This window comes from Tyto alba, unplaced genomic scaffold, assembly GCF_018691265.1.
Source record: "Tyto alba isolate M040663 unplaced genomic scaffold, T.alba_DEE_v4.0 Super-Scaffold_18, whole genome shotgun sequence".
Taxonomy (NCBI): domain Eukaryota; kingdom Metazoa; phylum Chordata; class Aves; order Strigiformes; family Tytonidae; genus Tyto; species Tyto alba.
In genome coordinates, this window is record NW_024881280.1 from 30,662,516 (window position 1) to 30,681,246 (window position 18,731).

The following is an 18,731-nucleotide window of genomic DNA, read 5'->3' on the forward strand; positions in this document are numbered from 1 at the left end:
ACTGTTAAGCCTCTTAAATTTAAATTAGAATTTTAAAAACATACTTCAGAAACAGAAAAATATACTCTCGGGTGATTTCAAGGCTTAATGAATTTATGAAATAACATGTATGACAGCTAAATGTGCAAATCAAAACCCTTTGCTCTTTTCGGTGATGCAGCAGCTTGTGCAATTATAGCCTCACTGCTAGCTGTTAATGGCTAATAACACCCAAATTTTAATATCATAACTTACAACTTCTTCGGACCTTGATGATAGTCCAACCTTCATGCTTATCTCAATCTATTCAACACTACATCTGATGTTAATACTGACAAAAAAAAAATATATAAACACAATGAGAAGAATAAAAGCCATTAATTTTGGTCTGTGTACAGGCACGTGTGTGTATCCCTTTAACAAAGCGGAAGCAAAGCTTTTTTTGTTGCTCACAGTCAGCAATCCTACAAATCTCCAACACTGTGCTGAAATCTACAATACAACAGTAAACATTTTCTATCATAAAAATTAATTGGATTTAAATAGGACAGAAGAAGACTAGTAGAGCCAATGCCAACTCTAAAACATATAGTTATAGTGAAGCATCCTAGTCAATAACGGACTAATGTTACTGTTTTTTTTGCAGAAATTAATGAAAACGTAATCTGGCAATTTAATGAAATTATGAAGATCAGATCAGATTTTTCACAAACTGTATTAAATTGTCATAAATCTCAAGCCACTTATTTTCCCTTTTTTTAAAGAGTACATCTTCAAAAGAACATGACCTCCGATCTTGCACAGTATTTGTGAGAAAAAAAGTGAAGAAAACTATGCTATGCAATATAGAAGTGATATCTCTTCCTAAAGAATATTCCAATTACCAAAACCTCAGCTATAAAGCAAAACTATACTATATATACACCTAAAACTATACTATAAAAATACTACAATATCATACTATATATATATATATATACACACACTAGAGTAATGCTTTCAACATTCAACTTAGAAAAACATTCCATCTTACCCCCTGTTCCAAGAACTTTCAGGAGTTCAAAGTTTTCAATGCCAACTTTCTCTGCATGGCCTGTCAAATTTGCTGAAGAAAAAAAAAGAATTTATGTCAGATATGTCGTACACTGAAACATCATTCTAACATATTACTACAGCTTCAGTAAAAAGAAGTTAGGTGAATGAAATAAGCAGTGCTAAAAGGACATTCCAGTTACATACTGTATTCTTTTAACCTGAAAAGCAAGGGAGAGCAGTTTTCTTGCTGTCATTCAAGTTCCCAGAGGTATAACATCACAGAATAACAACTGAAGCCCATCTAGCCTGTATACACTGTCTTTCACCCTATAACTGGGCATCTCTGAAAAGACTCTCACTCCACCTTGTCTGTAATGTCTATTCGCATCGTTATAGACAGCAATCAGGTCATCCCTTAGCCCTAGCACCCCAAATACTCTCATGTTCTTGGATTATATAATGCCTGGGATGACATAAACAGAGCTCAAATAATTACTCATGCATTTAACATAGGATTACTAAACCTATAAAGACTCCACTACTGTCGAGTAGGAAAGACCTTGAGTCTACATAACCAACAAGTCTGGAAAAATCTAAACTGCTACAAAGTTGTTTCATTTGTTTGGGAGTCTGGGAGGAGGAGGTTCTATGTTTATATAAATCTGTACCACTGAGTATTTTTTTTTTTGTCTAACAGACATTCTTCTAAGCAGAGAAGTGAAGAGCCCTATTTAAAAAAGGAATTGTAGTGGGTTGGTTTGTGGGTTTTTTTTTTTCCTTTTATAAGATGCTAAAAGAAAGCTTTAAGCAGTTCCTATTTTTTTCCATCTTTCAATCCTACTACAGTATTATCCATCCATTTGCATCAATAGGACTGCAGGCCATTCAGCAAAGCTGCTCATTCTGATGATCCAGGTTAAAAGCAGTAAGGCAAAAAAGTAACTAAATTTGATTATTCTTATCCCAGTCCAGTTCCCTGATCCACTTTAATGAGCAGCTGCATAAGCAGTTTTACTAGCACAATTAAGGATGCAGCACAAAGCAGCAGAAGCTGCATAAACTGGCATGGCTGCTAAAACAATGCCTCTCACAGAGCAGCTTCAAGCCAAACTATATGTCTAAAGGCTAGTTAACAAAAAAAAAAAAAAAAAAAAAGAGAAGAGTCTTAGCAAATATGTGCAAGAAGCTTTCAGTAGCAGCACCAGATTTCAATTACAAAGATCTCAACCAAAAGAGGGAAAGTCTTTAATAGATTTTGGAATTAACTTACTCGATTCAGAGATTCTCATTTGGTTTGATATGTCCAAGAAACTTAATCAAGACAGTGTGCTTTCTGAATTAATTATCAAAATGTATAGTTAATCTCCATTCACAGAACTGCAGTAACTCAACAACTCAAAACAAACAGAAAACTTAAAGCTTCAGAAAGACATCTCTCTGCAAATGGAGAACAAGTATAAAAAAATCCAAACACTAAATCAATGAAAAAGCAAATTCATTACTTATTCCAACAATCCTACATATGTATGCACATATACACAAAATGCATTTAGTTGGCACTGGGTAAAATTAATGCTCTCATAAAAGGCGCTGATGAAATCTCATCTAAAATATTGTTTTCAATTGTTATTATTCATCTCTATGAGAGATTAATTGAACTTGGGATATGTCTAGAGAGACCACTTGAAATTACTGGGAGATTATAAAGTCTAAGAGAACTTTCAGGATATTTTTTTTTGTACAAACAGAAGTATACATGGCAAGGATTTCTGCAAATCTGAGTGAATCCACATGCTATCCTAATACTACATGTAAAAAAAAAAAAAAAAAGCACAAAAGTGCACAGCACAGTGAAAATATTACTAGAGAAATACTACTTTTGTGATCCGTTCCATTTTCATAATGTGTACCAGGCAAGACAGTACCAGAATCATTAACAAATCAATGAGTGAATATGTAGCATATGAATTGAACTGAAGCTTGATGTACTATCTTCACTGCAAATAGAACAAATACTGTTGCTAGTGCTACATCACAGTCATTGCTGAAGTCAGCAGTAAGGAAAACACACTCATCTGCCAAGAAAGGAGTAATAGCAGGTAAGGCAAATGTAGATTGAGTTCGTGTCTATATAATTACAGTATGTCGTGTCACAGTCAGAAAGCAATCTGTCTTGAAGCAACTTAATATTACATATTATTCTTCTGAACAAGTACTGAGAATGGTACTCAATGCATACAGTTTCAAAACATGGTCTTTCCTGCCAGGGACAGCAGGGGTCAGGGACTATCCTAAAGAAACTGGGGCTAGAGCATCCAGAGTTTTAATGAGTTACTGAAGAGATTCGGGACATAGAACTTCTCCGGATACTACCTGAGTAAGTGCTGAACTCAGAGTAGTAAGAAATTTTTCAGTGGGAAATACTCTGATTTGGATCTGCCATTATGGCATACTCCAGAAAGGTTTTACCATCTCACATCCTTTAACAGCTGTCAGCGGAAAGCTTCTCAATTAAACACCCTTCTAGAAAGCAAATAAGTCGTTGAATCCTGCCATGTTCTTGGAACTGAATAGGAAGAAAGACAGTGTAACAGAGAAGCGCTGCATCTCCAGTAACACTGCAGATTTGTAGTACTGGCCATAGTCCTAAAAGGAGATCAAGTCCTAAACTCAATCCATTAATCTAAACTGTAACATGTACTGTTACACGGTAAAAAGCTGAGTGATGCCTAATTTGAATTATTATGTACTTGTTTCAATGAGAGACACAATTTTGCACTATCCACTTAGTCCCATTTTTACTTCCATTTTAGATGTTTAATTACCTTAACCTAAAACAAAACAAAAAAAAAATAATTACATGTCTCAAAGGTTATTGTAATATTATTTTCATAGTAAAAGGGGGAAAAAAATCACATCACAAATAAGCATATGATCACTATAAAATAAATCCCCCCTCATTTTTTTTACATTATACTGAAGAAGAAAGCCATCCCACAAGATAGCTAAAAAGGTGCTGTGTAACACACGATGGTATGAGGGGACACTTGAGACACACAAACTCTCTCAGAATTACTCCCTATAAAGCAAGAAATAGCATTAGATGTAATTGGAAAAAAAACAAAACAAAACAAAAAAAAAAACACAAAAAAAAAACCAACACATAGATCTTCAAAGCTACAAAAAAAGATTAACAATTCCCAGAAAGTGCTTCTCCCAGTGTTGCCACAGCTGGCAATGGCTTGTTCCAACAGCCTCAGTTGCTGCACTCAGTCCATCTCTGAAGTCATACTCTGAGAAAAGCAAGCTGAAGAGCTTGTGCCTGTGCCACATTCCTTCCAATGACACTGCTAGAGCAGCTTTTTGTCTTCATCTGCTGAAACCAGGCACAGCATTTTTCAACATTCTAGCTGAGATGAGGTGCGGTTTCTCCAGAACAAAAGTCATAGTGAACAAAAGTCATTCCTTCAACTTGCTTTCAGGAGCATAAATCCCCAAAGATCAGTTATTCTGTTCACCAGTCACTCCCTGAAACTCAAATGACCACTGCTGGAAGACCTTTCACAAGGAATGCTTTCTGCAATTACAAAACAACTGCTCCAAGTTTGAGGCACTTTAACGGATTGCAACAAGAGGGCTATTACCAGCACTGACAGAAGAGTGAAAGGCTTCTCTCACCTCACAGACATCACCATACTAGGATTGGTATCAGAACCTGACCCACCAACTGCCTGGGCAACGTGCATGAAGACAAGCTATCTGTCAAAAGTGCTATGGGATGTACACTGTAGAATCTAGCTAGCAGTATTTCTAGCAAATAGTACCATAATATTTGAGTGCATGCAAAGATTCCCTTCAGAAATAGCAGAATCGAGCACAAGGAAAGCAGTTTTGCAAACAGAAAATTTACTTCTCTCTGCCTTTTTTAAAGTCTGTTGACGCTTCAGCTGAAGAGTACCCAGGAAGGGAACTAAGCCCAGACAGGAAGAAAGTCCTGCCCAAGTCAACAGAACAAGAATTTCTCTACAAATGATCTGGAACTACACATAACAGAGTATAAAGGATGGTGGTACATCATGAAAAAAAAAAGCAGTAAGCTGACAGCACCTTGTCGGAGACGAGGTAGCTGCATAGGTGCACAATTAGGAAAAGCTTCCATTTACTGATTTGCTACTGTAGTCCCTGTGTAATCAGCAGTGGACCAACACAGTAAGAAGGAGAGTATGCAGCCGAGGGCAAGAGCAAGATACAACAGTTCAACGCAGAAACAAAGACTAAAAGGAAAAGCCAAGACATCATGGCATCCATAAAAGCAAAGAGCAAATAAATGATACTGCTCGCAACTATCACCTCTGAAAGCAAAAAGGAAGCAAACATCTAGAAATATTCCCACTGTGAAGACAAGCCTCCACATTCAGGGACACCAATGCATGGAGATCGGTATTGTCATTCTCGGCCCCCTGGAAGTAGGAGAGTCTGTTTAACTCTGGGAACGAGAACAAAGTATTTCTGCTTGATGAAGGATCTCCTGATGACATAAGAGACATGACACTTACTGGCACTATACCTGAACTATGAGGCAGCCAAGCATAAACTAAAAAATGTGCAAGCTGGTACTGTGTAATGACTCTATTTGCTCTTAATTGTACTTTTATGATCTTAAGAAATAATATTTAATAGTTGTTGTTTTCAAGTTAAAGTGTGATGTGTCCTCTTTTTCTAGACCCCAATGCATAGAGGTTTTGAAGCAGACAAATGAAACTAGAGCTTCCTTTGCTGAACTAGATCAATCAACCTTCAAAGACAAGCCTGCCTGAAAGCTGCAACTTGTCTGCTATTCTCTGCAGCATGAGACCAGCTCTGCTGTTTTATTGAGCAGAACAATGAACCTCGGACAGTTTAAAGCAGAACAGAGAAAGCAAGAAGGAAAACAGGACAGAAGACATTCTGTAATATTTCAAATTATTAAGTGTCCAATGCCTGTTACCAAGATCAACTTGTTTCTAACCTTTTACTTCAGAAAACAGCCCAGCTCCTCTCACCTAACAGATCTAGTTTTTTAAGTCACAGGAACAAAGAATAGATGCTGTTTTCAACGTTACAGGAACACAAACTTGAGATTATCCCTTATTCAGAGTGAAGAGTGGGTGTTTTTCCTTGAAATTAAGCAAAACTAGCACATTCCATTCTGGGAAGAAAGAAGGAAAAAAAAAAAACACCGAATTAACAGAAACCACACAACTATTGCTTGTTAAACACTGAAGAAAACATATCTAGGATGTTATACTGTTTTTCTGCTATATATAAAAATTATACTTTGATTGTAACTGGTTACAACAACTGAGAACTATTTGTGAAGTGAAAAATATTCCACAGTCCTTGAAATCTGACAGCCCATCACCAACTAGTAATTGTCAGATCACTGAACAAGAATACCATTTAATCGGGACAGGGAACTACCCTACAAACTTAAAATGAAATAGAAAAAGCATATCATCTCAAGGACTACCTGCATTTTTCTTAGGCAAAAAAAGAATTTAGGGGAAAAAACAAAGCATGCACACAGTTCTGAATTCACATCAAAGAAGAGAAAATGCAATTCATGTTACACTGAACTGCTAGGATCACAACGAAGATAACTGGGGTGACATCTCTTCATTCTCTATAATATTAGGTGCTTAAGGAAAGGATCATTTGAACTGGAAAAAAAAAAAAAATAAGATCTCAAAAAGCTGTTGATCCCAGTCTAGAAGTCCTGGAAGCCCAAACTTTACACAGCCAAAGATGACAAAGACCTCTGAAGTACTAAGTGGAATACAGTATGGGGAAATTCAGAAGCATTAAAGGCTGTGGGGAACATGACAGGAAACTATCATTACCATTATGAAAACTGAAGCTGCAGAAGACTATCTCACCAAAGTTATCATTTGCACATCAGAAGCTGAAATAACGATAAAAGTACGGACATCTGAGATTAATGATCCGGACTCACAATAGTCTGAACTGGAAAATGTTCCATGTTAAGATCCATTTGCATTCATCAGCAGTAGCCTTTTTGCTATTACAGTGGCAATTTTGCTACAAGGTTTGTCATTACTGTGAGATGAATCACTATGAGGTCACCAAGATTCAACCTAGAAGCACGTCCATGGTTAGCTAGAAGCTTAATGTGCAGTAACACTATACGTGACATAACAGCCAAAAAAACCCAAAATATAATTAGGTAAGATGATAATGAATAAAGCTGCTATAGATAATCTAATGCTGAACAGTTGAAACAGTAAGATCAAAATAACAGATACCTAAAATTGTGCATGCCTTTTCAAACAAGAAAATAAATCTAAGTACATATGAATCAAGTTTAGTCTTCTCCACATTAAAAATCAGTACAACACTTCAAAAAAAATACACTTTATTCAATCACAGGCACTTTGGACATTGTTAAAAGGAACAGAACGTAGATTAATTTATTAACAAAAGAAGAGAAACTGACAATTTAAATGTTGATGGAAGGTATTTACATATTAGTTTATGCAGACATTAACCAGGAAACTTCAGAATTATCCTCTCTCAGGTAAAGCTTTTATAACCATCTGTCCAAGCCATCCTAAAATATTTACAGATGTCAACAAAAAACGCTAAGAGGAAACAATCACAATAAATCCCAAAACAAAACACAAAAATAAAGTGACTGTGTGTAGCGCGAGTCCTTCATAAACCAGGTCATCTGCCTATCTACAGAATGAGTCAGAAGCAAAGAAATCTTAGCAGAGGTTGCACCTCATCATTAGGACTGTATAATGGTTTTAAAAGAGAGAAAGAAAAAGAATGTTTACCGTAAGACACCAAATGATGCCAAGCAATGAAGAGGATCCAACAGAAATATTTACATGAAGAATATCACTGCAAATCGCACCCTCAGATACCCAGGCTTTCTCATATGTTTAAGCAACTCAGGCACATGTTTTCTGAATTGCCTCCTGAATAAAACCCTAAAGTGCATTAAAGTCGCATATAAGTCTCTTAACTCTTTTGTGGAATCCAGCATGAGCTTTTAAACCACCACATGTAGAACACATTGGAACAAAGCTAAACAACAGGCTGACAATGAAGACCATGACCACTAGTGCTCATTTATATTAGACATTTTATAGAATATCACTGATGAGAGAGAACAAAATGAGCAATGGTACCAGACCCTTTTACAGATCATTTTAGCCAGGTTTGTTAGATTCCAAAGCCTGGGAAAAAAAGAGAAGATCAATAGTCATTCTCCTCCTTCATAATCAAAGTTAACAGATGAAAAATAACAATAAATGCCTAGCCTAGAAAACATTTTTTTAAAGTACTGATTCTGTAAAGAGTAAAATTCAGAGATTTAAGTTGTATTAAGGATGATTCATAAGCTTACTCTTAAAACACTCTGTCCTTTGCAACGCAACGAGAACACATATATTTTGGTGCTCCAAAGAGAAAAGTAGAAGTAAAAGCAATCCAAGCTTTGAAATATTCAACTGTTAATATCTCCTGATCTCTAAATAATATACAGAATTAGTACATAGAGTCAAATTAAAAAATCTTTGTCTTACAGGAAATATAATTTTAAAAGTATCTTTAAACTTACATAAGAACATTGCCTTTTAAAAATTAAAAATAGAACACTGTAGAGGTGCTAGGTATAGTTCCATAGTGAAGGGTGAATACTCTATGTCATGCATAATTCATCATGTTTTTTAGCCACAGGAATTTTCACAATGCTTTATGATGTTACATGAACCTTACAGTTTACAAATAAATCCATTCTAATATAAATTCTCATTCAAGAAGCGGTAACTAAGAATTTGCAATATTAAACTCTTCAAATAGCCCATGTATTTATTGTCTGAAGCCATTTACAGTTTCATACTGAATTATAAGTTAGACTATTTGACTCAAGTGGAAGTTCTAAATTCTTTCGCCTCAAGAGCCCTCCAGCCCTTTGTTACATTGACTTCTGGGCTATACATGCCTTTTTGCATGTCACATGTTAGTCAGACAAACTGCCAACTAAAGCAAGTTCTCTAGCCCAAAGTTTGTGATAGCATTAAAATGAATCCAGTATCCTCTTCAAAACAGACTTGCCAAAAGGAAAAGGATAATGTCTTAAAGCAAAAAAACCAACATTCATACAGCCTATCGCCCATACATTCATGGAATGTCTCACAAGTTCCCTTCAAGATTGCAGTTTTGCTAATCTCTGCCTCTCACTGGGCAATGCAGGAAATGCACATGCATGCTGCAAGATGGGCAACCTCTTACCTAGCTGCGTACACTGAAGGTTCAGGATCCTTTTCTTTTTTTCCCCAGAACAGGAGCAATGACAGAAGCCAACAGGAGATGGGGGGAAATCTCACTGTTAACAGTTCTATTTCCTTCTTCCTACATCACAAGCCTTTCCCTCTCTGCTCATATCCTCACCTATACACAAGATTTTTTCTCTCATAGGCTTCACATTTGCCATTGTTCAGTTCCACGGCATTACCAGGAAACAGAAAATATGAAGAGGCAACAATATTCTTTTTTCACTGTAAATACGTAAATTCATAGGTCTCCAAAAAAGTTAAAAGTTATACCTATTAAAAATAAAACCTTTTCCAAGATTCCAGAAACAGATGTTGCAGAAAATTTAATTTTCTTATTATTTTCACTGTAGAGCTTCAGTAAGAACCAGAAACTGTCACCATTTCCTACCATTTGATCTTTGGCATACTTTTTTGTCTACTTCCTGAAAAGGGAAGGTGATTCCACTTTCCCCAAAAACTCATTTCCTTCCCAAAGTGAGAAAAGATAGATGGTGATTATTCTGAAGTGGCTGAATTGTGAGGTTTCTATTGAGGAAGAAAGGTCTGTGTGACAGGAAAAGAAAATAAAAATTAAAAGAAAAAAAAAAAAAAAAAAGAGTTGCTAAATATATTAGGAGAAAATCATTAACTGAAATGTGTCCTAAAAATCACTGCTGTGTCTAATCTGCAAAATAATCAACTGAAGGAACAATCATTGAAGCGCATGCATGCTTACCGTTACCCCAGCAGTAGGGACATTCTGATTCTTTCCATCATTAAAATAAAATATATACACACAAAGCAGTGCCAAGTATTGGTAATACAGCAAATCACATGGCATCTCACAGAGGCACTCAAGTGTTATGCACCACAGTTCCTTCCCTATCACAGACCCAATCTACATGCCTATGAAGTGATGTTTTTTCAGCAATTGCTTTATGGTCACGCAACAGAAGAGCTTCAGGGCTTTAAGAACATGGGATATAGAGCTAAAATTAAGGTTGACCCTACATATCAAAGCCAGCACTGTATTTTCAAAGTCAAAGTTTAGAAGTCAAACCGTGGTATGATAGGGTTAACAATCAGCTGGAAGCTGTGCAGAAATAGCACTGCATATGCTCTAACTGTGCATTTTCATATGCCGCAATACTTGCTTGAAGGTAACAACAATCATCTGTTTAATTCTTGAAGACACTCAATCTTAAATGCAAGTTTTCTAGTATGTTCACTTATTCACTTGACCATAATCAATGCCTGTCTCTAACTTGTTTAACATTTTTAGAGCAATTTGAAGACCCAAGTAATTGCAAATGTAAAGTATAACTGTAGGTTCACCAGCATTTAGTTGATTTGAATATATAATTCTTTGTACTTTGAGTTTGTTATCAAGCGGTTCAAGCAACAACTTCCACAACATGAAAATGAGACACTCCCTTCTCAAAGAAGCCACTATTTCTACCACAGTAGTACATTCTTTCAAAGCACTGTGGAGACTGACCTCTTTTTCATCTGCCAACTGACAGCTACTTTCGATATGTAATTCTAAATCGTTCAATTAGTCACAGAGCTAGCAACATCAAAGAATGAACACAGAGAGGAGGGGAACACTAGAATCTAAACAAATTGCACATTAAAAAGATATTCATGGTATACAACCTCAGTATTTAATAACAACGAAGATCCTCTGTCTTCACTTCTAGTTCATGCACGTCCCCTCACCCTCTTTCCCAAAGCGAAGCAAAAGTAAATTATCATGCTCCATGCTTTAAAAACTGTGGTGGGTTGATCCTCAGCAGTAGCTAAGCACAGACGCAGCCAGACCCAGTACAAAAAGCTAAGAAAAATAACCAAAGTATCCTACGGATTATTTATCTATTTCTATGTCAGCAGAAGCTGACTGCAATTTCTCTCCCCAAATTACCATATCTCTGTGCACTGTGTAGAGAGACAAGTTCTGAAACAGTATCTTGATATGTCTTGCATAGCAATGACACTATTGACACCTTCAGGAGTAGGAGTCTCCCAGGAGTACATGACAGAGCAGCTCCCTCCTCCACCCTAATGCTCCAGAAATAGACAAGCCATTGCTAGAAAGCATTTTTCAGAAAGCAGAGTTTTCTAACTACTTAATAAGGAGAAGAGAATGAGGAGTGGAGAAACAACTGACTCCTATTAAGCTGAATTTCTGAAGCTTAAAAGACACAAGAATGGGAATTTTTACATTAAAAGCAAGTTAAAAGTTAAGTTAAAAGCAACTTTCTGAATCTATAAAGCTTTAAGATTAGGATCAACATGAAAATATAGCTTATTATGCTATATCAGACAACTCTTTGCTCAGTTTATATGAATGTGTTTAATCACCAAACTATCTTTAAATAACTATCCCACAGGGATATGTGCTGTCCCAACTTTTAGAAAAGAAATCTAAACCTAGCTGCGTAAATATATAGAATAAACATGTTCCTTTTCCTTCATCCCTTTTTCTCCTACACACTGAAATCTAGCAACACCCAACAAGACTAGCATGTTTTCTACCAGTTCTTTTGCTTCTTCTTGAAAGAAGGAAACTACAGTTCCTTTGGTTTCTGCGCAGCTATCAGGAAGAGCGCCTTTTTTTTTTTTTTTTTTAAGCTGCAGTGATAGCTATGTTCCACTGGGGCACTTCCACTGTACCCCTAGAGCCGAGTGACAGGGGGACAGAGGGCTGAATATAACCAAAGAGACCCAGCACCATCACTTGCCTTCCCCATCGTCCCATTAGAGAATCTCAATTACATTAACCCAGGGGGCGGTTCTCTCAAACTTTTGCAATGAACAGCATCATATACTTACTTTTACTTCATCATGGAGAAAAAGGAAGAAGAGAGAAAAGTAATTAAAGACTAATAGCACCTCCATTGTTCATAAACATAGAGAATATCCATCCTCATTATCTTTTACATGCATTTCTAAATTAACATTAAATCTAGATTTACTGCAGTATTCAAGTTGCCTGGAAACTTCCAAGAAGCACAGAGTCCTTATTAAAAATATGTGAAGATCTTCCCCAACACAACAACCTACGACAGAGCATTTCTGCTGTATCTGGAAAGGTCATATATATATTTCACGTGTTGAACTACTCCAGAGGGTCTTCACGTAACTGCTGAGCTACAAGAAAATTCATAGACTGAAAAGCCAGATAGCTGCAGTTACATGTTGGCACATTCCCCTCCCTACAATTCCGGCATTTCATCGAGGTCAGAGAAAAGCTGTCACATAAAACGACATAATTTAGCACTGTAACAAACAGCCCCCCCCTCCCAATACTGACATAGCCATAAAAGTCAAACACACAATTAAAAAAAAAAAAAAAAAAACAAACAAAAACCAAACAACAACAACAAAAAAACCACACACACACACAAAAAAAAAAAAAAAAAAAAAAAAAACAAACCAACAACAACAACTAACCCTTATCTTCAACAGCGTCAAATACCACTAGGGAAGTGGGACAGGGAAGCCAAATACGCAGCAGAAGTCCAACTGAAATACTTTCTTCAAAAACAGAGACACCCCCCACACCCCCCATTTCACAGGCTCCTGCTCACGTCTTTCAGCTCATCCTCTTTTTTCCCCACAGCGATTTCCCTCCCGGTCCCCGATCAACTCTTGAATCTCCTGCCTCAGCACTTTCTGCCCCAAGTCCCGGCAGCCCGGGCCCCCTCCGCCACCCCCCGCCCTCCCCTCAGGCGGGAGCGCTCCCCTCAGCTCTTCCCCCCGAAACCCACCCCCCCCCCACCCCCCCCCCGCCGGGGCACCCCCGCTCACCGTTCCTCAGCTCGTGCTTGACGGTGAGGAGCGGCAGCTCCCCTTCCTCCGCCGGGCCCGAGGGTCCCTCCATGTTCTCACAGGCGGGCGCTCCCCCGCCTCTGCCGCTCCCCGTGTGTGTGTGCGAGCGCGGAGGCGGGGGGACGTCACCTGGCCTGAGGCGGATTTTATTTTCCAGGGGCGCTCCGGGGGAGACGAGCCATGCAGGCGTGCTAGGGGCGGGGGGGGGGGGGGGACGGACGGGGACGGACGGACGACGACCGGACAGTTGTTCTCCCCTTCGTCTTGGGGAAAACGGAGAGAGGGGAAAAAAAAAAAAAAAAAAACACAACAACAACAAAGAAAGAAAAAAAAAAAACCAACACAAACAAAAACAACAAACCACACCACCCAGCAACAAACAGTTATTAAAATACAGGGAGGCACACGCACATCGGCTTCCCTCCCCCGGCCCTCAGCGCCAGCCCATGTCCTTGCGGCTCCCCTCCCCCTGCTCCGGCCGCCCTCCCCGCCCCACCGCCAGGCGCGGGGCCGAGCGCGCGCGGCGCGGCCCGGCCGGGATAGGCTGAGCGAGACGAGGCGGGGGGAGGAGGAGGAGGAGTGGCGGCGGCTGCTGCGCTGCTGCTATTGCTGCTGCTGCTGCTGCTGCTGTTGTGCTGCTGCTGCTGTTGTGCTGCTGTTGCTGCTCGGGCGATCGCGCCCCCTCCCTCCCTCCCTCCCTCCCTTCCCCCGCCCGCCCAGCGCTCATTGGGCGCGCGCGCCCGCGCGCCCCGGCGGCTGTCGGGCCGAGGACGCACCGACGCGCCTCCCCCCGCCCTTCCGCCGCGCGGCGCGCTCCCTCATTGGGGCAGCGGCTGCGCCAATCGCGAGCCCCGCCCTCCCCCCCGGTTTCCCCCCAATCCCTCTGCTCCCTCATCTTGTTTGTAAACATTCCCGCCCGCCTCTCCCACTCCCCGCCGCCACCCTCCGGGGGCGGGCGCTGGGTTGCCTAGAGAAAAGGGACGGAGCTGATTGACCGCTGGGGCTGGCAATCATCTTGAAGGAGCGGCGGCGGCGGCGGCGGCGGCCGCCCTTCCCTCGGGTTGCGGGCCGGTTCCATCGTTTTGGGGGAGGGAGGAGTCCCCGCTCGCATTAGCGGCGGGGGGGGGGAGCCGAGCGGCGCTGCCGCGGTACGTGGGGACAGGGTTCCCCCTCGCCGAGGGGCGCGACGGGGCAGGGAGGGGCGAGGGACGGGCGGGAATGGGGGTGGGCTTCCCGCAGGGCCCTGAGCCCCCGCCGACCCTCCGCAGTGGTGCGTGCGGCCCCCCCCCCCCCCCGTGGCTGTCCCTCCTGGCCGGGATGTCCGCCCGCCTGCAGGCCAGCGCTCGGCGGCCGTGCGGTAACGCGCTCCGGTCACGCCAGGCTGCGGGGCCCCGCGGAGGGGAGGGGGGCGGGCGAGCGCGGGCCGGGCCCTGAGGCGGCCGGCGGCCCTGGGCGGTACCGGGGAGCTCGGGGGGGGGGGCAGCGAGCGGAGCCGTCCTCTTGGGAGGTTGAAGGGGCCGAATTTACCGGAAGATAAAACAAACGTCGTGATCACTGAGCGGTCGCGGCGCAAGGAGGAGCTGGGTTGGTTATGCCGGCTCGGGGCGCGCTCGTGAGGGGGCTGCCTGCCTTGGGGCGTTGTGAGGCGGGAGGGGAAGGCGCCGGGTGGGAGCGTCCACGCACCCGGTTCGCAGTGCCACTGCCTGGGGCGTTTTCATTTGGTGCTGTTGGCTGCGTGGGACACGCCGCCCTGACAGCGGGTTTTGGGTTTGCTCTTAAGGAACGTTTGTTTTGAGTCGTGTTAGACCCGTTCATCTCATTTAGGCCTCTCAGTCTGTTATGTTTTGGAAGCGATGGGATACATCCAAAGCAGTTCGCATTTCCGCGAGATAGATCACACATCGCTTTTCTCTCCAGATTTACAGTAATTTCTGACATTACTTTTGAATTCTGTTGCTTCCTATCCTCTGACGCTGTGTGACAGGATGCTAATTTGCAATGCCATGTCACATACAACAGCAGTGTTCACACAGAGCCTGAATCTGGTACATCAAACATCAATGAAATAAAATGTCTTCTGTTAATCCTTTATTCACATTCCAGTATTGTATATTTTTGTGTGTGTGTACACATCTATATAAAAAAATTAGTGCACATATACACATAACACGCATTTCTACAGTTTCCTGTACAGAGATTAAGTTGAACTATTTAAAGTTGATAATAGCTTCCTACTGTAGAATTGTTTAAATACCAAACCTCGTTTTTAGGGTGCTTCTGGGAATTGGTTTTCTTCCTAGAAATTAAAAATACTATCTAAGGGTTTCATAGTATTCCTGGTAAAACTTTTGAACGTGTTTTCCAGAAAGCAGTGCAGGTGTTCTCTTGAGGTATCTCCCTGTAGCATATGGTACACACACAACTTCACTGAAAATGTCCATCCAGTTACTGCCTTTCTGACAGTATTCTATCAAGACTATAAGTATACAAGGTCTGATCACCTAAGATGTTTTCAAACTGAAAAATAATTGATTCACTAACTGTTGTCACTTGATTTTAAAAGCCTCTCTATTGCAGGGACAGTAAATGTTATATCAGCATAATATTAAACTACAAAAGGGAAAATAATGAAAATACACAATAAACTCATAAAGTTCATTGTTAAATTAAATTTTGGCATCTTTGTAACTGACGGCTCCTTTGTACAACTGGTGGGGAGTGTCAGTTTTACTTCTTCTTTACAAGGAATAACAACCACTTTTGATCATTATGTGTCCCAGATGTTAGATTTTAAAGAGACTGGTACTGTATTTCATCATATTTCATGCAGTGGCTCTACTAGCCTACACTGCGGACTAACTGTCCCTGGCAGCCTCAGAAGAGAGAAACTGAAATCTGACTCCGCTCTGTTCCTTACTAACACTCAATGCGAGTGGAGCTGGCAGTGAATCCAGTAGTTGCTAATAGTCTTGGTTTCAGATGTTCATAGCTTGACAGATTTTATCTGCTTATTTACCTCAGGCTGAAATCTTTTCTCCTTTTAAATTTCAGCTGAAACAACTTTGAAGAGCGAGGCAATAACCCAAAAACTTCGAACCAAGGCTAACGATCCACTGCGGTAGCTGCTGACTACTCATACAGCAATACACAGTGATTATCCCGTATACTTAGGATTAAGTTGTGACTGGGCTTGGAAGTACTATTGCATGAACTGAAAGTTAATTATTTATTATCACTGAGGGACCCACTGGTTTGCTTGCACCTTGAAAAAGTAACAGAGCAACACGATCATTCCATTAAAAAAATTAAGACTTCACATAACAAACTCGCCAGTGTTAAAATATTTCGCAGTGGGATTCTCGTGTCATATCCAGAAACAGCAAAGCAGTCCTACTGAATGCTTGGAAGGAATCCCACCTTTTGACAGACAAAAGAGCTATACTTGCACTGAAATCCTAAACCTCCTGTCAATAGTCCATGAGTACAAGACTATGCTCAAGTTTTCTTTTCAACTGAACTTTTGGGAAAAGTGAAGAATTAAACTCAGTCACGTGCTCAATTTAAGAGTGGACCTACCTTTAGTGGAATGGTCCAGGCATAGTGAGCTGGTTTCATTACCTCAATCACCTTTGTCTTTGCAGCAGTATCACATGACTTTGTGGTTGTTTGTAAAAGGACACAATTTTGTCAGCCTTAAGGGTAGACAGGATTTACAGGTAGGTGGAAACATCCAGGCTACATCTGTACTAGAAAATAAAGCAGATTAGGACTCATTCTTTAGGTGTCAGGGCAAGTGGCATGACATACCATGGCATAGCTTGCATGCACGCAGCTAAATTCTTTCCCCTTGAAAACAGGGTCGCCTTTTCTATGCTGCCTACTGGATTTATACAGATTGCAAACTGTTACTGAGCTATAGTAGCTGCTGACTTGTACGAGGACGTTGCCTGGGACAGTACTAGTCAGGGGCCCAACCATTCCCAAAAGCATGCCAGCAGTCAGAAGTATGGATAGTCGTGTGCCAGCACTTGGATTCTGCCTTTGTCCCACTTAAATCACCAACACAGACAGTCACAGAGTCAGATGAGGGAGGAAATTTGGCTTGAGCCTGAAGCCAAAGCAGACATGTGAAAGTACAGAAACAATGATGAGCTATAGACCCACAGGGAGTACAGAATGGTCTGTAAGAGATTCCTTTGGAGAAGTAAAACCACCCTTGCTATGTAAACTGTGCTTTGAGAAGTGCAGCTCTGGGTGCAATTAACTGACTGAAAAAGTTACTTGCATTTTAAATACTCGTTTATGTGTGTGCTATGACACTGAACAAAAAAATACTACATGATGTGCATCCAGTAAATTACCTCTCCAATGTTATAATGAAAAATATTTGATGTAAAAACTATTAAGAGCTATGCAGTGATGCAGAGCCACTCTCCCTCCATAGTGTAAATGTATTTTTTTCAAGTAGCATTTTCATATTCATATGTACGATAAGAGCAACCTGACAGGTCAGTCAACCAACAGTTCAGTGTTTGGGCTGAGCATGTGCTGCAAGTTTGGGAACATGGAGTAACAGAGTTCTAAAGATAGATGTCCCTTCTCTACTCCACAGCACAACTGTTCAAAAATATGTGTATTTACTTGCCATTCCTTATTGTGAAGAGAGGGAGGAAAAAATGTTGTGGGAAATACCCACATGGAAAGATATTATTGAACTTCATTTAAGAAAAAGTGTCACAACATTTCCTTTTTGGTTCTAAAAGAGGTGGTGTGCCAAGATGGTTTGAGAGCTGAGGTGAAATTGAAATGCTCAGTGTACAGACTTCTGAGAGGAAATGAGAGAGAAAAAGAAAGAAGAAAATGGGTACTGTAGCTGCAAACTTATAGAGTGTCACTGTTTTACAGTTTTGAGATACTTGATTTACTTACTTTCTGAAGGGGAGCTGCATAGGAAGAACGTAGTTTCTGTGGAGCTAAAGTTGGAGGTGTCTGGCACTTTCTTATGGTCATTGAATTGTTACAGAAATAGGTGTTACTTTCAAAGTACAACAGTTGGAAAGCCAGATGATACACAATGTTCCCCTTCATCGCTCCATGGAGTACGTTTGCACAGCAAGGGAAAAATAGGATCAAATTTTGGAAACCGTGAAATCAATTTAGGGAAGGACTCCCTGTGAAGACAGTCATGACATGAAATAGCTTTTGTGTGAGATTTTATTACAGTATTAGTTCTAGTTTTTAGTTTACATATATTCTCTGTGACTTTTTTTAACTCTGCAGTTGAACATTTTGTGCTTGATAACTGTTAGAAAAGTAGATTGGGTAGGTATATTTGCTGTTTAAAGCATTTTTGTATGAATCTGCTCTGGCCAACAGTTTTATCTCTCTAAAACCACTTAATGTGTTACCATGAAAGGAGAAGTTATGCTAAGCATCCAAGCCCAATAATTCTCTTAACGGAAGTGGTACAACTCTGTCAGGAAATGGATCATTTCTTGAAAGAGTGCATGTAAGTGAAGATGTGTTACTGATTCTAGGGTTACATCTTTGATTAAACTTAAGTCC

General features: G+C 40.6%; 2 protein-coding genes across 11 annotated transcripts in view; one reads left to right on the plus strand and one right to left on the minus strand.

Annotated features, from left to right (window-relative positions):
* RPS6KA5 (ribosomal protein S6 kinase A5) overlaps positions 1-13,626 on the minus strand; it is an 84,159-nt gene extending 70,533 nt beyond the window's left edge. The window contains exons 1-3 of one of the 2 annotated variants that reach the window (XM_042790811.1): positions 13,146-13,234; positions 12,168-12,172; positions 1,013-1,084 (exon numbers count right to left, since the gene is read on the minus strand). Coding sequence is in view for 1 of the 2 variants with exons in the window: in XM_042790810.1 (XP_042646744.1) it covers positions 1,013-1,084; positions 13,146-13,218 (145 nt within the window). In the remaining variant the exon portion in view is untranslated. Of the gene's footprint in view, positions 1-1,012; positions 1,085-12,167; positions 12,173-13,145 lie in introns of both variants that reach the window. The other variant, XM_042790810.1, reaches the window with a different exon arrangement.
* Positions 13,627-14,148: 522 nt separating this feature from the next.
* The window catches only part of DGLUCY (D-glutamate cyclase), a 48,924-nt gene continuing 44,341 nt past the window's right edge, over positions 14,149-18,731 (plus strand). Inside the window, exons 1-2 of one of the 9 annotated variants that reach the window (XM_042791028.1) lie at positions 14,149-14,314; positions 16,218-16,882. The gene's annotated coding sequence lies outside the window, so the exon portion shown is untranslated. Of the gene's footprint in view, positions 14,315-14,455; positions 14,524-14,585; positions 14,751-16,217; positions 16,883-18,731 lie in introns of those variants that run through there. The other 8 variants (XM_033010537.2, XM_033010540.2, XM_033010535.2 and 5 more) reach the window with 8 other exon arrangements.